At 36.3% G+C, this 25,063-nt stretch overlaps 3 protein-coding genes across 3 annotated transcripts in view; 1 reads left to right on the top strand and 2 right to left on the bottom strand.

The window, feature by feature from the left end:
• The window catches only part of LOC137401502 (4'-phosphopantetheine phosphatase-like), a 35,168-nt gene extending 25,440 nt beyond the window's left edge, over positions 1–9,728 (bottom strand). The window contains exons 1-4 of the mRNA XM_068087883.1: positions 9,625–9,728; positions 8,425–8,504; positions 6,491–6,699; positions 4,219–4,411 (exon numbers count right to left, since the gene is read on the bottom strand). Coding sequence (XP_067943984.1) covers positions 4,219–4,411; positions 6,491–6,699; positions 8,425–8,504; positions 9,625–9,724 — 582 coding nt within the window. The 5' untranslated portion in view covers positions 9,725–9,728. The remainder of the gene's footprint in view (positions 1–4,218; positions 4,412–6,490; positions 6,700–8,424; positions 8,505–9,624) is intronic.
• LOC137401869 (uncharacterized) lies at positions 1,654–3,249 on the bottom strand. Its single transcript, XM_068088343.1, has 3 exons — positions 3,180–3,249; positions 2,894–3,016; positions 1,654–2,525 (listed from the first exon to the last, which is right to left on the bottom strand). Exons 1-3 carry the CDS (start codon positions 3,247–3,249, stop codon positions 1,654–1,656), a joined length of 1,065 nt encoding a protein of 354 aa, XP_067944444.1.
• Positions 9,729–16,025: 6,297 nt separating the features above from the next.
• Positions 16,026–24,495, top strand: LOC137401598 (MAP7 domain-containing protein 2-like). The gene is made up of 4 exons (XM_068088026.1): positions 16,026–16,098; positions 21,725–21,924; positions 22,276–23,491; positions 23,752–24,495. Exons 2-3 carry the CDS (start codon positions 21,768–21,770, stop codon positions 22,710–22,712), a joined length of 594 nt encoding a protein of 197 aa, XP_067944127.1. The 5' UTR covers positions 16,026–16,098; positions 21,725–21,767; the 3' UTR covers positions 22,713–23,491; positions 23,752–24,495.
• The last annotated feature ends 568 nt before the right edge of the window (positions 24,496–25,063 follow it).

Below are 25,063 nucleotides of genomic sequence, written 5' to 3'. Positions count from 1 at the left end.
GCAATGACCATGTGTTGAGTGGTTTTAAATCCATAATGAAAGATGTAACTTCAGCTTTCACCAATGCTTTGCTACAAAGCCAATACTATCGAACACCAGCTCACCACCCTTCTCAATCACCCGCGTACCACCCTTCTCAATCACCCGCGTACCACCATTCTCAATCACCCGCGTACCACCATTCTCAGTCACCCGCTCAACCCCCTTTGCAATCACCCTCTTACCCTCCTTCGCAACTATCCACTCAACAACCTTCACAACTATCCACACAACCACCTTCACAAACACCCTCTTACCAGTCTCTGCAACCACCTGCTCAGTCGCCTTTGCAATCACCCTCTGCAACCACCTGCTCACCACCCCGTGCAACCACATGCTCACCACCCCGTGCAACCACCTGCTCACCACCCCGTGCAACCACATGCTCACCACCCCGTGCAACCACATGCTCACCACCCCGTGCAACCACCTGCTCACCACCCCGTGCAACCACCTGCTCACCACCCCGTGCAGTCACCCTTTCACCCCCTATCGCTATCTTTTGCTCAATCAATTTCTGCAGCTCTTTTGGAGTCAAGATCTACCCTTGATGATTTGTTAGATTAATTAATAAGTTAATCAAGCTTAATCTAGTCTTCAGGCATTATTGTTATTAAATATTATTCATATTATTATCGTCGTTCATATTACTTTTCTTTAATATATTTTATTATTTCCTACAAATATCACTCAACTATTGAAAGTCGGCAAACCCCACCTTGCAGCTTTCTGATACTGCAGTTCATTTGCTTGTTGCATGGCAACCACAATCAGTAACAAAGTAACTGACTTCGTGCATAGTTTGTGATCATCCGATCTTACTGGCAAGGTACCCGCATTCAACTGTCATTTCAATACTATTAAATTAATTTCAACATTAACGCGTTGATAGATTTGTCTTTTAAGTGCAATAGTAAGGGATTGATCTGTTAATCGGAATTTCAAACATATGCATGAGCTTGGAAACAAAATAAAGTAACAGTTACGCAAGGGTTTATTTGACCAGTCAAATTGTGAACCAAGAATTGATTATAAGATACAGGTTATTGTGAGTAATATAAATGGGGGAAGTAACATAATGACTAGATTTATAAAATTGTTAAGACAGACAAAACACACTCTTTAGTATAATGTTAGATTGACAATGAATTTAAAAGATATGTTTGACGGATTAGAGTGCCCCGGGTTTGCAACACGAGTTGATAAACCGAGTTATATTTACAAACGTGAGGTTGTAAAATTGAGGTGCAATTTACTATTATTACGGTAGCATAACTGTTACAGTTACGCTACCGTAATAATATATGGCGAATTAGATTTACGACTAATTTATAGTGATATAAATTAGCCATAATCTAATCGTCAGATATATGGCGAATCAGAGTGTCCCGGGTTTGCCAATCGGGTTGAAAAACTCGGTTGGCAAAATTATAGTTTTATTGTTACTACATACAAAGTTTAATTTCTATTTGCTAACGGGTGCCTGTCGGAGTACCATTGTTAATATAACCAGATCTACAGTTATGCTACCGTAATAGTAGTATATTGCAAAGATAACTCGGTTTATCGACTCGGGATGCAAACCCGGGCATTATAAGGCTCCATAGATATGGCTTAGCGGTGGAAAGATTTTCGCAAAGGATAGTTGGCAGATAAATGGTCCATTATTGCTTCGCAAATCGGTTGTGCTTCCTTGTCCGTAGTTAAGTCGGAGATTGTAACTGGCTGCTGAAAGAGTTCCTGAGCTGCAGGAGGTACAGGAGTTTTTAAACTTTCACAAATGTTGTGAAGCATGCAGCATGTTGTAATGAGCAGTGGAACTACAGTGTATGCAACATCCAACCGCTTGCTCAAGCATCTCCAACGGCTTTTCAATCTCCCAAATGCAATTTCGACGGACATGCGGGTACTGCTGAGGTATACGTTAAAGCTTTCCTGCGCTGGTGTTAGATTTTTACCCGGATAGACTTTCATGATGTGTGCGGATATGGGGTAAGCCGGATCACCTAAAATGTGCAAAGGCACGGCAACATCATTGATCATCAAGTCATGTTTTGGAAGTCTAGCGTCCAGAAAGCCTGCTAGAGGTGACCGGTGGAAGACAGTCGCATCATGCGCTGAGCCAGGCGTGTTGCAGTAGATACTCCTAAATTTGAAGTGTGGGTCAACTACAGCCTGCAAAACTATGGAAGGATACTGTTTGCGGCATATGAAATCTGAGTATCCGTCAGAAGGAGGAGTGAATGCAATGTGGGTCCCGTCAATGGCTCCGATAGCTTGAGGGGAGCAATACTTCAGCCTGTTATGGTGAGCTAGTTGTAAAGCTTCTTCGAGCTCATACCATTTTATGTATTGCGACTTTCGTTTGGCCATTGCTTCACAGAAGCCGTACATAAATCGATGAACGGTAGCTTTACTAACTCCAAAAGCTTCTGCAACCACTCGATATTCTGCACAAGATGCCAGCTTGTACAAAGCAATGCAAACTGTAAAATAAACAAAGACGGGACAAGATATAATTTTCAAAATATAATTGCATAACTTTTTAGACATGCGCATGACCATATTCTGCAACATAAAAATAAGAGATGCCCTAAAATAGCTTCATTTTGCTTGTTGCAACACTGAATATCTAGTGAAGCATAATTTGTTACAAAGGTTTGACAAGGATCAATCGTTATCATCTATCTGCTTACATGTTAGTTATAACAACAAAGCTTATTACTGTAAGTGTGCTAACCTGATTGCAGTAATGTTAGTTTCGCAAAATAGTGATTTTAAAATTAAATCATCAAATTTATTCAAGCGACAACACGAAGACGACTGAATGTGATACATATAGTTGAGCATGTACCTTTTTTCAGTGGAATTGGCGTTCTCACACATTCAATTGTTGGTGCCATGTCATCTTGCACCTCATCGCACAGTCTGTCTACAACTTCCTGAGGGAGTCTGACATTCTCAATCCATTTGTCGTCTAGACTTAAAAGGACATTTTCGTACCAAGAACCGGTTCTCTAAAGCATAAAAAAGGTACATATTATTTAGATGTACTTTAAAACGATAAATTAAATACTTACTGAAACCATTCTATAATTTATATGGTTAATAGGTAAATGATTTATTTTTGTCATACTTACTGATTGGAGGCTCATCCATTCGTCCGGAGCTTTCCTTTTTCTTGGAACAGTGAGTTGCTGCGGCTGCCATAACGGAAAAGCTAGGGCCAATATTATCTTATTTCTGATGGCAATGCTGATTCCGAAACATAGCGTAAGTAAAACCATGCAACAAAAAAAATGTATCGCTGTATCCACTGAGCTAAGCATGGTTGTCACGCGCAACTAAACAACGCCGCTAACTATTAATAACTTCCTGCGTACAATTATTTACCTTTTTTAAAAAAGCGCCTGAGTCAATCCGCATCATGCGAATGTCGTAGAGTAGTCCATAGAAACACCTAATGCGCAACTAGCGCACAACTCCAAAACCGCAAGATGCGAATGATTCGAATCATGGAAACGCAGTGATAGGAGAGCGCATTAGTTGGCTTAATTGACCAATGGCACACAATTCGATTTCATACATCATATATTGATGCTAATATGAGGATTACCAAAACACATATTTTTTGGTAGACCTGTGTTTGGCTGGCTATATCTCAGCTTCTGGTTGGTCAATCTCCTTGATTCTTTTTTATAACATCAGTCAACACCTCAAGATAAATAATAAAGCATAATAATATTATGCTTTCTCTATTCTTTAACCAAAACGCAATCTCCACTCGCTAGTATAAAAAATATAGTTGGCTGAAATGCCTGAGGCCCAATTTTGAATAATTACGATAGCAGAAATACGTTCAGATCACTTTCTACAATTTCTTTTTATCGATCTTAAATCGAAAACAAAACCATTTGGAAATCGTGATATTATCCTTTGAACTCTGAGTAAAAAGAAAAATAACCAGTTCGTTTCTTTTCTGGCAAAATAATAACTCAATATTCTAAATTTATTGTGCCAAAATCTTGGATGGATCTGTGAACTCTGAGGTCCATGATCAATGTTTTTGTATAGGTACAAAGGTACACCGAATGAACAATTATGAGCTATCTTATGACGGGTTGAAACGAGTTAATCGTGTGAGAGTTGATCGTGTGATGAGAAACTAAAAGACTAGACCTTGAGAATGCTGACTCCTGAACCAATGTTGACGAGGAGGTAAGGAAAGATATCAGCATCAGTTGGTAGAAACTTGAACCGACTCTGACCAGCTTTCTGCTCTGCCTGGTAGATGAATGACTCATCGCTGATGGACTTGAGTAGGAAGTTACAGCCCCTCACCAAACAGTCTATTTCATCTTCCTTGTCTATTCTAAAGAACCAAAATCTCAATAAGATAATATTTACATCAAATAGCATTACTGACATTGCAATAATTATTACATAATTAGCAATACATATTAATATCATTCATTACATATTAATAACTTTCATTACATATTAATAGCATTACTAACATTGCAACAATTGTTACATAATTACCATTACGTATTAGCATTACCAACATTACAATACTTATTACATAATTAGCTTTACATATTAAGATTATATAATTGGCATGACATAATAATAGCATTACTAACTATAATGCTGTAGCATAAAACTAGCCAATATAAAAAAGGAGATAACAACGAAGTACTAGGATCTAGCATTAGAAACACACCAAACGTGAAAAAGAGGAACAATGGCACCAATAATACGTTGATCACAGGCTATCTATAATAGCTGGACTGGATGGAGGCTCACTGCAACTACCTGCAACAGCTCAGCAAAGTTGAATGAATTTACGTACAGCGCATACTTAAAAAGAAGTCACCATTCCAAATAAAGGGCTAGTGGTTTATGTCCAGGGATTATGGACTGATAAGTGTTATAATCACCAGCGAAATAGAGTGTGTTTGAATGCAGTAATAACCATGTTATCCAGCCAGTGAATCTCCATAAACAACAAAACTGGTTGAACATATTACTGCTGACAGCAAACAGATGAATTGCTTTATCTATATACTGGTATGTAGACATTGTGGGGATGGTCAGGCTTACTGCTAGTATATATCCTGTATATCCCTGCAAATAAACTTATGTCTCATGTAAGCCAACCCTAGAAAAACTGCCCCGATATCATATAATTTATAAGAACTCGAATATAAGCTAACCCTGTAAATCAAAACATATCATACGCATTTATCAGAGCCAAATGTTGCGGAAATGGAGTAACTTTTGCAAGCTTTGTACAAAATGTTTTTGATTGGTGAGTAGTTATATATTTAGAATATCGTGTCTCCGCTTAATCAAAAGGAAACAATCATCAGTTTGCGTTGAGCCAATGGAAACCATTGTTTGCATCTCATGTTAAATGCAGTTTCGCTTTTGAAAGCACATTTTTATAGCGATTTGTTCTTCAAGATAATAAGAAGCATTACATCTACGTAGCTTTCTCAGATTGTAGATTAATGGACTTCTGATGTAATGGTAGCAGTGACAGTGAGTATTTGATTTAACAGTAATAATACTGCCATAAGTTATAGTTGTAGTGGCAACTCTACTATAGCTTACACCAGTATGAAACAATAGCTCTAAAAGATAGTACGAAGAGGACAGAAAAGTACCAAACTGATTTTGCGAGACATCGGTGGACTTTTTATGGCATCAGATGATGCACAATTTTATGCTACTTAATTTGGTCAAATGTTACGATGACTTATACGTACCAATGCCAAATCTTTGGCTTACTGAATATTTGTATCCACAAATGTACTTGGTAGCAAAAGAATAAATTATAATGGTAACTATTATCGTTGTTGTACTTTTATTTAAAAAGTTGAGTTAATGAAGGTTCGAGTTGCAGTTGTTAAACGTAAGTTAGCATAACATTTCGTTTGCTCAGTCAGATTACGTAGTTTTAATAAAGACCTAATAACCTGTTTACTAGGTGTACTAAAGATCATGTATTCCAGCTCACCGCACTTCCACCAATCATATCACAGAATCTTTTAACATATTGCCTTATCCCAGACTTGCTCGTTTTCATATTTGCGCTACAGGTTTCAAAATCCTGCATAAACTATGGCCAGAATATTTGTATTTCTCCTCCCACACATATGACAAACACTGTTTTCTATGCCATTGCACCAACCTACTACATCCACCATCATGTTTCAGTTTATGAACTTTCTGTAACTACAGCCTACAATTCACTATCCCAACTCTTCCGCAATACTATTATATTACTAACTTTTAACACGTTTGTTCAAATCACCAAATAATTCCTTAAATCCGCCTTCTCTTTTTTTCTCACGTGTAACAAAAAAAATCACTTTTCTAATGCGGATCAATGCCAATAAAATGTTATACCTACACAGACAGCTCCGTTATCTATTATTAAACTTACTGGCAGCCGAGAGTTTCAGTTATCAGGTCCTTGTACTTGAAGGCTCCCCCTCCAGTGACCTTGACAGTTTTTCCAGCCATTAAATGAGGTTCAAGGGTGAGAAGGTTCTCTTTGATGAAGGAGAGGCATGAGCTGATATACTTTGTTTCGAATTTGACAAAGTTAAGCAGTTCTGTATCCTCCTCTACCTCAGTCACCTTGTATATCGACTGCAATAGTTTACCGAGTGGTTGGATTTGTACAATATATCCAAACATTCTGACACATGTTCAGCAGTCAGTACATTTTTAGAGTTGAAAGCTCTTTGGTGTTTTTGTCATCTCCTCCTTTGAATGAACTTTGAACTTGAGCAAAATTTTAGTAGATTTTACCAAAAAGTATCAGTATTTTTTATCGTTTGCGATTATTTTTTATATTTGAGGTGATCTGACTGAAGGATGTTTTAAGATCCAAACTGACAAAACTTGATCTTGGTTAAAATGCTCAGAAGAAAAACATGAACGAAATGTCACTAGTTGCCTTCCTTGCTATAGTTGACATCAGCTATTGCGTTCAAGTTGCGGTGTAGTGCGTCTCTATTCTGTCGATCTCCTTGTAACTATAGACATCATAATCACGCTTTAGCTTGATCTAAGCTTGATCTTGTTTCCTGTTAGAGTTTTAACAGGAAACAAGTTTTGTAGATTTGATAGAATCAATTTGTCAAACAATAGAAAAATACTGATATTTTCTGATATCTACTGAAATATTGTGCGAGTCCATCTTTAAGCGAGTATAGATAAAGAATTTGGAGGAGAATAAAAACTCACACTCGCTCTTGTTGCAATTTTTAAATTTACATATTCAAACATGAAAAAATACGAATGCAACAGCAGCAAGTTACAAGCCACGAAACGTGAATTCAACTTCAAAGGTTGACTTGCAACAAAATTCACATTACAGTTATTTGATATGAAAAGATTTCTGATGTCTTATTCTGCTGTGTTGTAGGTGCAAAATATGCGGAAATGTGACTACAAGCTCTTAAAAGTTCAAAAACGAACAGTTAATCGCAGATATCACGAAAAAGCTGTAGGTTGTAACCCCTTTCCAAAACGGCTCAAATGGGACGTAGTTGAAAACGATGGCTTCTGTTTACACTTTCACGCAACCTCATTCGTTGAAATATTTTCACAAATATACTTCACGCATTCAATAAAACCATGTCTATTGTCCTTACGCGTCCATTTCATCATCATTGTAATGCTGTCACTTCAAGCAGTGGCATCTCAAAACCTACCGTAAAAATTTATTTGATTTTTTAACCTTAGCTTGAAGAAGTGCATATCGTGCTCTGATAAACATGAGGAGCTTGTTGGTCACATGTGATGGTCGAAAAATGCTGCAGAAATTGTTCCAGCCATTTGGCAGAAAGTATGGGTCACATGATCAGATTACGACTAGATGATCAGACCAAGCTAAAATGAAACTGTAAAGTAGCGAGCATCTATATTTAATAAGGGCTTTCCGGTAGAACCAAAAGTGTTTGTCATAAACTAGTGCTACGGGACGTTTTATGTTGAGTCTTTTATTGGCCTTTGAACTCACGTGATAACATCACGTGTCAAAACAATAACCGCAATGGTTGAGTACGTCATCGAAATAAAAGGATTCCAACCTACAGCGGTTTCGTGATGGCGGTGATTAACTGTTCGGTTTAGAGCTTTTAGGAGCTTGCAATCCCATTCCACATATTTTGCGCCAACAACACAGCAGAGTAAGACATGGTGAATTTTTGATACCAAATAACTGTAATGTGAATTTTCTTGCAAGTCAACCTTTAATGTGATTTTAATGAGTAATTGTACACCTCATAAAGCTACCAAAAGATAAACAGTTAAAGGTATTCAAGCCAAAAGTTTGTTTGTTGGAAGGGCTCTAGGGTGAGCTCCCACCTGATGAGCCGGATTCTCTGATACTATAGTAGCCTTCTTCTTGCAGCTGCTCGAGTAGGCTAGCTTAGCCAGTGAGCCACCTGAAACATTACAACAAAACTCTACCATGAGTCAATTAACAGACCAGGATTAATGATGAACATATTTCAGAACAAATTGCAATTGCTTTCCTACGACGAGTATGTTCCATTTTAGCTAAAACGAGTTCACTTTTTCAACACTTGATCATATTTGTTCACTTTTAATAAAATTTGTAAATATATTTTAAGGTTTCAGAGCGTAGAATAAAGAACTGAAAGCTTCCACAATGAAAAAGTTCACAAATAACCAAACATGTAGCTACACAAATTACCACCGAAATATATGGATAGACAGCTTTTCAAAAACTATCATCCCATTCCATAACTTGCCAAAGAGCAATTTAGTTTGAAACCAAAAGTTTGACTAAGTAAAACGCGTAGTAACTTATTTGGTAGATCTGGAGTAAATATTAGTTATACCACTGCCTACAGCTTCTTTTACAAAATTCAGCTATATGCAAATGACTCTGAAACTTGCAGCTGACAGAGTCAAAATCTATATATTTATAAATTTGAAAGTCTGTCGTTTGGTCTTTTCAGCTATGGCTGATTATTATCTAGCAATAAAGAATCTGTTCACCAGGCAATAAACTAACCCATTGAGCTACCTGAAATGCAGTGGATTCATTGGGCGGGATGTGTCGTTATCTAGGCTAAAATATGCATAGCACTCTGCTTTACGGCGCAACGTCTATAAAGTCTGCTCTCACACCTCACATCACTAAATTTCACAACAGGGATACTAGCTTACTCAATTTAGCTGTTGGCGATGTGCTAGGTTAATGGCAGGCAACTACATTACCTGCCAGTTTATAAGCTGTTATTTAATACCCGCGCAACGCCAGACATTCATATAGTTAACAATAAAAAATGCCCGATTCTGATGCTTCCTTTACGAAAATCCATATAAATTGACCAATACTATACATGTAATTTGCCTATAAACTTGGCAGAAAATTAACAAGCCAGCAAATAATATGTAAATTCGCAACTGAGCTAGCACAAAGGATATGATGGTAATCACTTAACTTGGTAAAATGTCATCGATAACAACTTCATGCTGACCATATTAAAATTAATCTAACAGCTACACAAATACCAACATGCTGTAGATACGAACCGATATCAATGGCAAATCTGCGGGCCTGCTTTACATTGCTCAGAATGGCTGGAAGCTCTAGTGACTTAACGGTATAGGATGTATCCGTTTCTCCAGCCATGTGGATGGCCTGTTAGCTGGAGGGTCAAGGTTTGCCGGAAGATCTAGGTGACAAGATGTAAACAAACTTTACATCAAAAATCACTATGTTTCATGATGCGCATCATGCAAATTAGGAGTTGTGTGCAAGCTGCGTTACAGTGCGACTTGAGATGGCTTATGAACAATCGCATGATGCGGATTGACTCCGGCGCCTTGTTGAAAAAGTAGAGAATTGTAAGCTATAAGTTAATAATTAGTGACACACGTTTTAGTGGCGCAAACATGTGAAACCCGATTGAGAAAGGCCGACGGAAAATTGAAAATGTTTAAGAATGAATAGCGGACATGGTATTTTAATGCGCATCATTCACAAAGACTGTTTCCATTATTTGCAAGCACGATGCATTCGATAAAGTTGCTAATCGCAAAGCTTGCTTGTCTTACAGGTTTATGCCATTTCTATGCTGCAGACAACTTACGGATTGGCTCAAAGTTGCGAGCCATGCGCATCATAGAAACCGTGTTAAAGAGATATATGAGAAGCATAGATTTTATACACCTGGAACATAGATAAAACCATGGTTTCTACTGACAACTGCCTTCATAGAGTAGCCTACTAGTGGAAAGCCTGCCACAAAGGTTGGCCGCACTACTTCAATGAAAAAACGCATTATAAGTATCTCGACAAACGAGGTCTCAGCTCAGCAAACTTTAATTTCAAATATAATAAAAATGAACTGTAGAAAGTTCATTTCAGTTGGGCCAGTTGCTGCAATTGGCACTGTCAACCTAAATAGCTGGATAATGAGGAACATTTTCAAAGTTGGTTGCACCATTTCATGCTTCATACTAAAGCTGGTACTACTTGATAATCATGACAAACAAGTCTACATTGAAGCAGTTTAGACTGGTTTTGATGATTAGTGTGCAAACTGACTGCTGGCTTTTGGTGTTGTTGTCTACTCTCCTTTCATGTTTTTTTATAACAATTGGTAACTATGCAACTCTAACAGAACTCTGACAATACACACGAGGCATATGCACACTAGCGGTGCATCTCCAGTAGAATTTACCCCAAAATACTGCATATGGATTTTCTACTCTTTGAATTTGATTCGGTTAGCATCTCCACTAGTGACTGACCTCACCTACAGAATACTATTGACTGGATATTAATACCTACTCAAAAGCTGAACAAAAAAACTGGGGAAAGAAGAAGATAATTGAGAAGAGACAAACATTAAACATTATGTGGCGTTTCTCAGTAAAAATCAAGCAAAGCATAAGTGACTTTTTTTAAATAAAAATATAACTACCAGTGTACCAGAGCAGGAGGACATGTGCTTTGTCAAGCTAACTGATATGGTTATGAAGTCAGCCCAGTTTGAATGTAGTGATTAGGCATAGATTTGTCGAAATTTACTACGAAGTATTGACTGATGGTTTCTACGGAGTAATATGCTGTTACTCTTAGACAATTTTAACAAATGTTTTCACTATGCTTGTGTGGCTTGTAGCACAATTTTATTTCATGAATTAGTTAATAAAACAATCAAATATTAAGATGAAGTTGTTAATCTATCGATGATCATATACTAGGGCAAAATTGGTCAAAGATAATTCATAGGAAGTTTTGATGGTATTTGTATGATCTAGGGCATAGTCAATACAAATCATAGTCATGAATTAATCCCATGAGTCTGTAATATGCAATTACAACAGCTTTACGCCTACCACTGGCTTTTTAAAAAAGGGGGCATCTATTGTTTACAAACAAAGAAAATATTGCAAAGCCTGATTAAACTGCTGCAAGCATGTACTAAACTGCAAAATTATTGATGGACATGAAACTATATTTATATATAAATCTTAGTGTTTGTCATGTCTGTTGGTCTGTTGTTTGTGTGTCCAGTTATAGCGGTAAATTTTGAAAACCAAAAAATCTGCTTCGCACTGGATTTGCACTCGAATCCTCCAAGTCTGCAGACAAGCGTGTCTAACTACTGAGCTAAGCGGCTGCATTTCTAAACAATGACAATTGAATGATTGTGGTCATATTTATTTCAACTGCCAATGTTTAATACTGCTTGGTTAAAATAGAACGCGTCGTGCTTCAAATACCATTACATGTGACATAACGATTATTAGGCTGGCTTAAGACATGGCTCTCATTATAGTAAAGATTTAGCCTAACTTAGGTTACTTGCTTAACCCTTTGATCCCTGGCCGGTTTGTCAATGCGTGTCAGTTACCCTAGGTAATCTGTCCAACGATCCAAAGTTTTTAAACTTTTATAAAAGGTTGACTTGCAATAAAATTCACGTTACAGTTGTTTGGTATCAAAGGATTCACCATGTTTTACTCTGTTGTGTTGTAGGTGCCAAATATGTGGAAATGCGATTACAAACTCTCAAAAGCTCAAAAACGAAAAGCCGCCGTAGATTGGAATCCCTTTATTTCTCTGACGTATTCATTACAGTTTGGTTATTGTCTTGCCACGTGATGTTCTCACATGAATTGAAAGGTCAATAAAAAGCTCTATATAAACTTATCGTAGCACTAGTTTATGGCAAACACTTCGGGTTTTACCGAAGACCCCGTATCAAATATAGATGCTCACTACTTTACAGTTTTGTTTCGGTTTGGTCTAATCGTCTAGTCGTAATCTGATCATGAGACCCAATACTTCACAAACAATTTTTGCAGCACTTTTCGATTATCACAGGTGACCAACAGGCTCTTCATGATTATCAGACAGTGATATGTACTCCTTCGAGGTAAGGTTAAAAAATTAAATGAATTTTTACGGTAAGTTATAAGATATCAGTGCTAAAAGTGACAGCATTACAATGACGATAAAACAGACGCGTAAGAACAATAGACATGGTTTTATTGAATGCGTGAAGTATATTTGTGAAAATATTTCGACGAATAAGGTTGCATGAAAGTGTAAACAGAAACCATCTCCCACAGCTACGTCACATTTAAGTCATTTTGGAAAGATATTCTAATCTACGGCAGTTTCGTGATGGCAGTGATTAACTGTTCGTTTTTGAGCTTTTAAGAGCTTTTAATCACATTTCCACATATTTTGCACCTACAACACAACAGAGTAAGACATGGTGAATCTTTTCATATCAAATAACTGTAATGTGAATTCTGTTACAAGTCAACCTTTAAATATATCTAAAAATGCTCATAATACAATGATATTTGGTAAAAAACTAGTAAAAAAGTCGGGCAACCCACATCAAATGTCATCAAACAGCAAAAACAGTATTTCACCATTATTAGGGCTAAAACTATAAAATTTCATACGATTTTATAAAACTTGTAAATACATTTACAGTGGCATCATATCCATTGTGCATTTGTTTAACGTCATTTCATGACTTGAAATATACTAACAGATTGTAATTAGTGTGATAAAATTCTTTATTTGCATCAAAATCATTTATGACCTACCAACAAATAAGCTGTATCGATTTTTTCGCAATATCGTTCTAATAAAAATTGTTACTAAAACGAAGGAAGTGGGTAACGTTAATTAAAAACTGTAACAAATGGAAGTGAAAATTACGATCTAATATCATGTGCAAAAATTAATTTGATTGGTTTTTGCTGTTACTTAGAAACAGCTTTTGTAAACAAAGCCAAGACCGGAATACCGGCTTTTAGGGATTCTGACATACTCTGCGCAATGCCAGCCGTCAGGGTTCAAAGAGTTAAGCCAATTCATTGGGTAATTATCTTATTACCCATGCAACGCCGAGAATTTAGCTAGTACTTGATATAATTAAAGAGTTGAGATCATTCAAAATCTTATGTACCACAAGCTCAAGTTTCAAGCATCATCATGAAGAGAAAAAACAAGTACTCTCCCAAGTTTGCATTATAGTAACTATGGAACATATGAACTAATCAGATGTGAAGCCAATATTAAGAAAAAATCTGTGATGCTCTTGGGTGATAACGTAAAACATTCAATAGATTAAAACAGTCAAGGAAATGCATGCAGAATGTATACCGATAGATAAAAAATTACGGTTAAGCTTTAATATCGATGAAATTTATTAAAAAACGACTGTGTGATGTTTTACGACCAACTTATTTCCATTACAATGAAACATAAATAATCTAATGTTTATCTTATGATTGGCAATTCACTGATAACATTGTATCCTAACATATAACTAGCTACCTCTTTCAGTCTGATCTATAAAAAATGAGTGCAAGACTTCAGAACTTTTACATGAGCTGAGTTGAAGCTTTTGTATACTGCTAATTAGGAAACAAACATGATTTCGACCAAGTTTATAGATTGTCTGCTTATCAATTTATGCAGACTTCTATACTGAACATAGATCTGGCTTATAGTTGTAAAGCGTAAAATAGAATTAATATGTTTTAAAATATACATTGGTAGATTTGTGAACCAGAAAAATTCAAATACAACTTCATAATCTGACTCCATAATTGTAATGTGAAGCAGAAAATTTACCAGAAAAAAAAGAACAGTGAACAACTGATGCTATAGATTGAGTACAACTAAGACAGCAAACTCAACAAAGAAACAATCAAATAAAATGCAAACAGATCACATGCAGAATGAAGAACTCTGAAAAATTATCAGCATAAGTGACATCAATCCATGCAACGACCAGTAACCGGCTACATAGCCTATGCGGCTAACAACACATTTTCTGTTATCCTTGTAAATCATAAAGCTATAAAAAATTCCAACTTTTATCAATGATATACAGCCCAAATATATGGGCTGTATATCATTGGGGCTGTATATCATTGTTTTTATGAAGTATTATTATTTTTATCCGTGTATAAGCATTTCTTGTGGTTTTAAATCACCCTTATAAACTTCAAAACGCAACGTGTAGGCTATAACAAGGACATTGCCGACATACCCGTAAATAATAATGCCACCATGAAAAATTTACAAAATAAAAGCTATATAATATTGGACTAGCCTTCTTAAATTCAACCAAATATTTGTTTGACCAATGATATACAGCCCCCCTGTATATCATTGGTCAACTGGGGGCTGTATATCATTGGTTTGACACACCAATCATCTATTCATTCAGAACTCAATACACCGTTTCGCGTCAGCATTGCTAGAGCAAAGTTAATTTTTTTCTGATAATTATACGAGGCAAAGATACTAAAGCGTAATCAAGATATTTTTTAAGGTTAAATACTGTTACCCAAGTAGCGTGCAAAAGCAGGAACTTTTATTTTTACATAATTGTTATTTTTCGTTTCAAATTGCAATCAACTCGCTAATAAGCAATATCATGAAACTCATACGCCTCGACAGATTAAACAATGCTCACGCATGAACTCTCACCATAAATTATGATAGTTGCAAAAAATATTACTATGACACGAATACTATGATTTCACACAAACGAAAAATGTGTTGGTCGTGTTAAAATTTTTAGAGCTCGCTGGAAACAGACTGATAAATTACGTAACACGTTGAAAGAGTACAAATGTGCCAACAAGCATGTTATAACTCGTCCTTCGCTACAGCAGTTTAGATTAAAAAATAATATGGATTGATTCGCTAGAACGATCTTGACGAAAATGACTTGAAAATAATGTTGAACGAACGGTGCAATAGACCGTATCGCAAATTATTGAAGTTTTTTTATTCCGCAACGCCTTCCCGATGGAGTACTTGAAGGTTATTGTCTCATTTTACGGTTATTATTGTAAGGTTAAGCCACAGATATAGTAAACCATAAATATAGTATACCGTAAATATAGTAAAAGAGTTTACTATATCTATGGGTTAGGCAAATCCTGAGTTGACGATTATAAGAGTTTAGACAGTGACGTCTTAGCTAGTTAGCCGTAGCGGCAGAAATGCCACGCCTTCAATTTATAACAGATTACCGAGACACTAACTTTTATCCACCGAAACCCACTTCAAAAAGTAGCTATGGTTACCACAACAATTCCACTTCTTCATTCTTTACTTTACTAGCGAATCCCATATATTAGGAAATTTTTTCCTAGATGTTTAAAAAGATAACTCCAAAATTGCATATCAAAAACTGTAAATGGTAAAATTTGTTTTTGAATGAATAAATTGCAAACATTTTGAAAATTACTTTGACCTTATAAACTGTAGATGTCTCCAACTTTAGCTACATTGACAGATTTGCAGCAGAAATATAAAAAAAGACATATATATTCATACTGTAACACGTTTAGAAATAAAGAACTACGGGCTAAATAGACTACTAGAGGTCATGATTACTGAAACTAATATACGGCTCAAACGTCTTGGAGACACGTGACACCCCATCGATATATAGTGACTAGAGAGGAGGCCGAATTTCTCTTGAGATCCTGTGTTAACACTTCACGGTGAGTGGTAAATTGCTTCCTTGAGCAATATAACGTGGCTTCGTAGGCAGTCTTGTTCGGAGAGAACTGTCATCGGTGACAATTTATTCTATTGTCAAAAAAACGACTAACAAAAAAAAGACCTAGTGATCGGAGGGTCCCTCTCTTGCTTCTCATGAGGCTCTAGGGACTAAACATCATCCAGATCCAGATTGAGGTGTAGTGGTGATTAACTAGTGATATCGGATATTGGTAGTATAGTGCTTAGTGATTTTTCGTGGTGAATTTTCTGGGGAGTAGTGGTAAGTGGCCAAGTGGGTGATATTATACAAAGTAAGCGGTGATTATACAGTGGTGTAGAGATTTCGAAGGATGTTCGAAGTTGAGTGTAAGCTAATTTAAATATGGCTAGGAGTTTGAAGTTTAATGAATATCCGAAATTAGTAATTAGTAGTGATGGTGTTAGTGGATCATGGAAAATTGGTTAGCTTAGTTTGAACTCGGTGTTGAGATGATGACTATAAAATTAGGTGAAAAAAACGTTACAGTAAATAGTGTTGAAGAAATTGTTGATGTATTTAGAGGTATAATGAAATTAGTATCTTTGTTGAATGCAACGGTAAGACAGGTAGAGCAGCTTTGACATCTTTAGGATTTGATCCAAAAAGTGCAACTTCTACATATGATTGAGCTATGGAACTTTTAAAAAACTGTATGAATTTGAAGCAACTGTTTATGTTGAGACAATGAAATTTTTAACTGCTACTCCGGCGGTAGGAGAAAATTAAAATGATCATTTATTACGAATTGAAGATTTAGGGAAAAAAAATGATTTTTGGAGCTGAACATGATGCTTTGAGACAAGAATTTGCTTTAGCTATTGTAGTAAATGACTTGAAAGAATCATCTCTTCGATCTCAATCGATGCGCCAAAATGATTTGAATTGGTTTGTTTTCAAGTATTCTGAGAACTTAAAGATAGCTAGAAATTCAGAAAGAACTATAGAAACTGTTAAGGTAGGCAGTTTTAGCCCTTTCGCGGGCAAAGCAACATTTTTGTCGCTTCGCGATACTCCTTCAAATGGGCAGAGCGACAATTTTGTCGCCAGAGTAATATATTTCTTTTATTACTTCTGTTGGTTAACTAAAGGCCGTTTTTTGTTTACTTTTTTGATCGATAGCAAGCTACGATATATTGGCTTCGGTTGGCCTCTAAAAAAATTTCTGTTTGCACAAAACAATAGTTTTTAGCAGTATTAAATGAATAAAAATTGCGAAAAAAATTAGAAAACTGTTCGAAATAATTTTCAATTATTTTTTTCTTTTTGGTTCTGTTTTAGCCGTTATTTACTGGAAGCTTCGATAGTTTTATTTTAGTTTATCGTCATGACAACTTCTAAGAAAACTCTCCGTGATTTTTCTAATACAACAAGTACTAGTACTAGAGTTAGTATGAGAATCGCAGCTGACTGACTTTTTAGATTTAGTAGCCAGAGATGAATCAGGTTTAAATTGTGATTGTAATTATTTTACATCTGGAAGTGATATTGATGGAAAAGCTGGTAGCAGTAATGATGATGAGGTTGGTGGGGTGATGTTACTGCCTGGAAGAATATTACCAATATAAAAAGAGATAAATCTTCTACCATTCATCAGTTTGTAGTAGTGACAGGTCCGTATTTACTCCAGTAGATGCTATGTGATTGGTACAAAAAGACAAGAATAAGCACCTGGTGCAAAGACTGATGTAGGCATTTGTAAAGGAGAATGCTTCTGGATATATTGTACAGAAATTGTGCTAATTAAAGTGTACACTTGTGTCATAAAAATATATACAATATATATCTATATCTTGGTAGATCTGCATATATATAAATATTTTTATGTTATACATTTTTATTCATTTATAATACATAGATGTATATATATATACATCTGGACATATACATGTATACATATGCATGTTTATGCATAGATATGTTCACACAGTAACATACAAAAGAGTGTATAAATCTTTTATAAGAAGTTGATATTCCAGAAAATTAATTCGCCAACGGGGGCCTGATATAGTCCTAAAAATTCGCCTGCGAAAGGGTTAATATAAAATTAGAAGTAGATGCAGTAGAAAACATTTCAGAGTGCAACGATAATCAATCTAAATTTGACTCTGGTTCGGATAATGAAAGAGAAGTGAATAGAGTATCTTCTAGAGATAAACATAAATCTAGAGGGTAAAGATAGGAAATAAATTAAATATAAGGATTATAGCAAAGATAGAAGCTCTAAAAACTATAGTGGTTCAACGAGAGATTATACTAGAGAAAGAAGGTTTAGATGGGAAAGGAGAAGTAGAGATAGGTATTCCCCGGGGATATGATAGGTCTAACAAAAGCTCTAGACGGTACCTATCTTCAGGGAAAAATAACTGCTATGATTGTAGAATGAGAGGACATGAAATCAGATTTTGTCCTGAGGTAAGATGCTATTTTCTGTTACCAAAGGGCCCACAATTCAGGACTGTAAGTTACATAGGTGTCAAAGAAGAGATAGGTATGGAAGTAGGGAAGGTAGAAGAAGTCTCACTCCCAGAGTAAGGTTTGCTGAATCTAGTAATAGCAGCTGACTAGATGAGAAGTTTGTCAGAAATTTATCTGTAAATGGTAACATTGAGTCTACTTTCGACACATCAGCTGATGTACATGTATCTACTTTGACTGAGAAACCTAGTAGAAAGCATGGTTTGAATTTAAAAGAACCCAAGCCAATTTGGAATGGAGCTGATGGAAATATACTGAATGTTCTAGGAGTAGCTGATGTAGCTATTAAGAGTACTTATAGAGTTATTGATACTTCTGTTTACATACTTGAAGGTACTAAAAGAAATCTTTTAGGTATGCCCGAAATTAAGAAATTGAGTTTGTTAGCAGCTATTAATGCTTTGTGTGCGAAAGTTTTTGACCCCTTGAAGGAATTTTCTAAGACATTTGAGGGACTCGGAACAATGCCTGGTATTTTCAGTATTGACTTGAATAGAAATGCTGAACATGATAGATTGTACGCACCTAGGCCTGTTGCAGCAAGTTTGCACAAAACAGCTAAAAAGGAAATTGATAAAATGTTGGAAAGTAAGGCTATAAAACCTATAACAAAGGCAACTGATTGATGTTTTGGTCTTAATATTGCTCCAACACAGGGTGGTAAGATTAGAATGTGCAGAGATTTGATCAATTTGTAAAGTGTTAGAATGGAAGTATATCCTTCACCCAGGATTTCAGACATGTCGAGTAAATTGTCAAAAGGAGTTATGTTTTTAAAACTTGATGCTAATTTTTGATTTTTGCAAGTTAGAATTGATGGGAAATGCATGGAGTTAATGATTTTTGTAACCCCATGGGGTAGATTTTGCTTCAAAAGAATGTTTTTTAGGAGATCTTCAGCCCCTGAATTTTTTCAGAGTGAAATGGGAAAGATATTGAAAGGTTTAAACGGAATTGTATGTTTGATGAATGACATTTTAGTTTACGGGAAACCAACCGAATACTGGCAACGATTGCGTGAAGTTTTGAAAAGAATTTAGAAGTCTGGAATGACTTTGAGAAAAGAAAAAAGTGAATTTGGATGTACTGAAGTGAAGTTTTTAGGACATTTGGTTAGCAGTTCTGGTATTAAACCAGAACCAGGTAAAATAAAAGCTATAATTAAAATGAAGCCGCCGAGAATCAGAAAATGAGGCTAGAATATTTACTGGAATGGTAAATTATTTAATGAAGCTTAATAAAGAATTAGCTAGTGTATGAACTCCCATTTATGGAGTAACTGGCAGTAAATCAGAATGTTCTTGAGGTTCTGATTAATGAGAAGCTTTTGAAACTGTTAAGAATAAGATTTTTAATAGTCCAGTATTATGTGCTTTCAAGATAAATGCTAAGCATAGTCTACGCTGATGCTAAAAATGCACTAGGTACAATTTTGCTACAGTATAACGAGGAAGGTGCGTTGCAACCTGTAGAATATGCTTCTGGGAAAATGACTGAAACTGAAGGTAGATATGCCATGGTTGAAAAAAAGCTTTAGCTATGACATGGGCATGTGAGAAATTTGGTTATTATTTAGTTGGTAAAACATTTGAAATAAAAATTGACCATACGAAAAAGATTTGTCTAAATTACCTGTAAGGGTACAATGTTTTAAATTAAACTAATGCGATATGATCATGATATTTTTCATACTCACGGAAAATATATGTTCATTAGGCCTACTGATTAGCTTAGCCGTCCAAACAGTGGTGCTGTTTGTGATGAGGTAAAGCTAATTGTAATAAGTTAGAAGATAATGTGAACTTGATAGTTTCCTCTTCTGCATATGGAGATGTAAAGGAAGATTCTTTGGGAAAAGGTTAATAAAGATTCAGACGCTCTAAAGTGTATAGAGTAATTGTATTCTGGATGGCCGTCTGAATTGGATGACTTCAGTGAAGAACTGATGGGTTCATATGGATCTAGAGAGAGATTATGTATCTGTAATAATATATTGTTGTATGAATCTAGGCTGTACATTATTAATTCATTGAGACCACAGTATTTGGAAATTTGTCATGAAGGTCATCAGGGCATAACAAAATGTTGTAGATGAGCTCAACGTCATTTTTGGTGGCCTGGTCATAGTAAAGAGATACATGTAGTAGATTATTTAAATTTATGTAATGTTTGTATTATGCAGTCAAACACCAACCCTTGTATGAAGCAGAATTGCTTTCTAAGCCATGGGATGTGGTAGGTTCTGACATACTTGTGTTTAATAATGAATATTATATAATTGTTATAGACCATTATTCTTTATTATTATATTCTATAACGTGGATAGAATATTTGCATATCGAATCTCAAACTGCTAAAGAGATAGTTCGAGTACTTGAGTATCTGTTTTTTCGATTCGGTATACCTAATGTTATTAGGTCTGAATATAGAACTTGTTATGCTAGTAAAGAGTTTAGAAACTTTGGTGAGAAAATGGGTTTTATTGTAACTACTAGTAGCCTATGGTATCCTTGCTTTAATGGTTTAGCAGAAAGTGCTGTGAGATTTGTGAAAGGATTACTGGAAAAATGTGAAGATAAAGATGTGGCTTTGTCTGCATATTGGACTACACCTATGTCTTCAGGATATATGCCAAGTGACTTGATTTTTGGTCGACTCATCAGATCAAATTTGGGTTTGCCATATGAAAGTGATATAGACTATGGACTGTTTGAGGAAAATAAAGTTAGACGTAAAAAGAAAATAAAGAAACATTGGGATAAAAAGAAATAGTTTCCAAGTTAGACGAGTTAAAACCTGGCCGAATGGTTTATGTAAAAGCCCTTATTGATGTAGGTTCAAAAGGTATAGTTTTGAGAAAAGATAAATCTTCTGAAAGTTACTGGGTTAATGTAGGCATGAGTAAAATACGTGGAAATAGAAAACACTTGTTTTTGTTGAATTCTGTTGAGGATAGAGTTGTTCCGGGAGAGAGTAATGATCTGCCTAGAAGAAATTCTAGAAGTGAATTTGTGCCTATTGGTAGAGAACCAGTTGCCACTAGCTCAGTTCGAGTTAGTAAACCACCTTTGAAATATAGTATGGGGTATTATAAATGAATTTGTTTATAGTTTCAGATTGCTATCACTTAATTCTTTACTACTGACTGGATCAATGCTTATGGCAAGTGCTGGCGAGTCACCGAGAGGTGGCGGTGCTGAGAAAGGCGGTGCAGGTAGAGACGGATGTAGAGCAGCGAATAGAGGTTTGAAGGTGACTAAGGGTGCTGAGAGTAACCTGGTGTTTAGTAAGCAGAAGGGGAGCGAATCAGGTAAGAATGAGAAAGAAGGTAAGAGAGAAGTGTATCGTAAGCCAGGTAACATTAAGTTTGTTAGCTGTAAAAGCTTTAAAGATCACTATGGTGCTCAGTGTCCTGGGTTCATTTGTTATAACTGTAAAGGTCAAGGTCATTATGCTCGAGATTGTAAGAAAAAATTGTGTAGATTTTGTGGAGGGTTAGACCATAGACTTGAAAGTTGTACTCTGGGTGGGTCTTCTTATAAAGAGATTGTAGCTGGTATTAAGCGTAGGGTAGAGGATAGTAGCAATAGTGGACCTGATTCTAAGTTGAAAATGCCTAGTTCGAGTTTACCCTTTGTTGCTAAGGTTGATAGTTTTGTAGAGGAGATTGAGTCCGAGTCTGTTTTGGCCGAGGCTGCCACTGAGCAGAGGAGAGCTATGCTCTTGCATAGGAGGAGGGAAGTAGAGGAGCAGTACAAACACGCATTGTCTGCTATAGAGAAGGACGGGAGAGAGTTGGAGGAGGAGGTTGAAAGTGCGAGGGAGTATAGAGAGGCTCTGATGCTCTTGGCTGCTGTAAAGCAAAAGAGGGCTCAGAGGAGAAGCGCCAAGAACGCAAGTTCTCTACCTGCTACTAGGAAGGAGAGTAAGGTTGAGGAATCCAAAGATGAGATCCAACCTGAAATCTCCGTTGTGAGAGTAGTTCCTAGCAGAGATGCTAGTAGTGTGGAGAGTAAGGTTGAGGAACCCAAAGAGGAGGTCCAACCTGAAAGCTCCGTCGTTAAGAGTGGCAATGACGACCAGCTTGCTGGTTCTTAGACAAAGAGCGGCAATGAAGGCCAGCTTGCTGGTTCTGAGCCAAAAGTTAAGTGTGGCAATGACGACCAGATTGCTGGTTCCGAGCCAAAGGATCGACAATTAAGGCCAGCTTCCTGGCTCTGAGCTAAAAGTTACAGGTAACCCAGTGGCAATGGAACTGGAGCTTAGAAAGACCAATTGGTATGGAGAGAGTGTTAGTATGGATAACTGTCAGTTGTTAAATGAAGATGAGGAGAGATGTTACATGTTAGATGTAGATTGAGATGGATTGGGTTGTGATTAAAATTGTTAGATTTGCGGTAACAGATGACCGAAAAAAAGATGAGTAAGTCAACAGATTAGCGGGTTAGTAGAAAACTGTATATATATTTATCTGATCTTGGAAATTTAGTAATTATGATTAATTATGATTTAAAGCTTTTGTGATTATTTAGCCTGCTTGGCTTGAGAACTCTGCTTGAGTGGATTTAACGCTTGTTTGATAAGAGATTACCTGCTCTGTTAGTAGTGGTTGCGCTTAGGTGAACATTGAGTGTATTGACATTGGAATTTGTATTTGTATTTGGATTAAGCGTTGTAGTTTGAACAAAAGAGCATGTTATATATTCATACTGTGACATGTTCAGGAATTAAGAACCACAGACTAAATAGACTACCAGAGGTTATGGTTACTGAAACTAATGGATACGGCTTAACGTCTAGAAGACATGTGACCCTCCCCCATCAATATATAGTGACTAGCGAGGAGGCCGACTTTCTCTTTTGATTTTGTGTTCACGGTGAGTGGTAAATCCTATACATGTTGTTATTCGTCACACTGTTGGTTGAATGCACTCAGTCAGGTATAAGGAAGGGTATAGTTCATGTTAGAATAAGAAACCATTTCCTGTTACAACGGTTTGTTAGCTGACTCGCTGCTCATCCTAGTTGTTATAGATATCTGTAAATGCTATCACTGCAAAAATGTGAGCTGAATTGAAATTCACTGTTACTAATTTAGTCATATGGTAATATTTGATTGTTGTTTTTCTTATAATAGGGGTTCAGCGGTGTAAGCATTCTTGATACAGGAAGTAGATGGGCTTGCTGGATCTGAATACCTAATTTGTTGCTCTTTTGTTGGAGAGAATTGTGTACATGACATGATGTCTTCATCAAGTGAAAACCACGGACTCGGCACATATTCAGGAGACAGGTTCATAAAGCCTTCCGTTTTATAGGCTAAAACTGCAAACGCATGCTTACATGGATTCAGATGCTGCTAGAAGTCATAGCACTCATATGAGGGATCAAGAGTGACTACTTTTTTCCGAATCACCCAGAACCTCGTACATGCCGGCCTCAAAACTCGATAGTTGCACATTACCAGCAAGTGCCTCGTCAAAAACTCTCATGGTTTGACACGCTTTGACCATCTCTTTGGGTCGATTTCACAGGTATTCTGGTATGTCGGAGCTGTACACTCGCCGCAAGCCAGAACACATGTCATTGTTAATATGATACCTAAAAAGCAAATTATCATGAAGTTTAGAGTAGCCAACACACAGAAGATTAAAGTATGCATCTAGACAAAACACCACAAGATATGCTGTGCTATACAATATATACTATGTAGTATATATATATAATTTTATATATGCTGTATATGTATTTTTGTTCATATTATAAATATTATAAAATGTAAAAAATATGATGTGCAGTAAAGTGATGAAATGATATGTAAAAATTAATATCAAGGCGTAATATTGTATCAATGCTGATATGCAAACATGAATACATGTATAACATCAATTACTTACTTGATATACCATTCCGAAATTTGTTAATCATAGCAAAGGTTAAAGCACCAGACCAGGACATTCACCTGTAGCTGGATAAATAAATCACATCTCAATCCCTTTCGAATCCAATCACACAACCTCATGATAATAACCGCACTGTCCATGGTAAACTCGGGTGAGCGGAAATGGTTAGATTTGCCACACAGATAAGAGTGATGTGAATGGGATTATAGAAGGGGCATCTCACCGTATTCAGATCGGATTGCCAATGTACATGCAATGGCGATTGCTAAAAAAAGCAGCAACACATGACTTTTCAGAAACTCAGGTTTTTGGAGTTATGTGCAGTAAAAGGAATTGTTTGCCATCCACATAAAATGCTGGAAAAGCCTTGAACCCCATATTACAAATACATACAAAGTAAGACTTCTCAATATATCCAATACTTTCCTGCACAACTGTAAACAAAGCTGTCTCAGTTAGTGCATCTAATAGTTTGTTGTGGTCACATTCAATCTTGGAGCTACATGTGGACTATCAGTGAGTGGAGCTTGTGAGACTTCCAATGTG

This window comes from Watersipora subatra, chromosome 8 (assembly GCF_963576615.1).
Source record: "Watersipora subatra chromosome 8, tzWatSuba1.1, whole genome shotgun sequence".
Taxonomy (NCBI): domain Eukaryota; kingdom Metazoa; phylum Bryozoa; class Gymnolaemata; order Cheilostomatida; family Watersiporidae; genus Watersipora; species Watersipora subatra.
Note: the sequence above shows the minus strand (reverse complement) of the source record. Positions and strands in the feature narration are given on the sequence as shown.

Bases quoted from the DNA above. Each gene is read 5' to 3' on its own strand.
- LOC137401869 (XM_068088343.1), bottom strand. From the start codon at position 3,249: ATGGCAGCCGCAGCAACTCACTGTTCCAAGAAAAAGGAAAGCTCCGGA. The intron at 3,017-3,179 runs GTAAGTATGACA...TTTTAAGTCTAG, and splicing joins AATGGATGAGCCTCCAATCA to ACGACAAATGGATTGAGAAT. The intron at 2,526-2,893 runs GTACATGCTCAA...TTTATTTTACAG, and splicing joins GCCAATTCCACTGAAAAAAG to TTTGCATTGCTTTGTACAAG.
- LOC137401598 (XM_068088026.1), top strand. From the start codon at position 21,768: ATGCTTATGGCAAGTGCTGGCGAGTCACCGAGAGGTGGCGGTGCTGAG. The intron at 21,925-22,275 runs GTAAGAATGAGA...ATAGTTTTGTAG, and splicing joins GCAGAAGGGGAGCGAATCAG to AGGAGATTGAGTCCGAGTCT.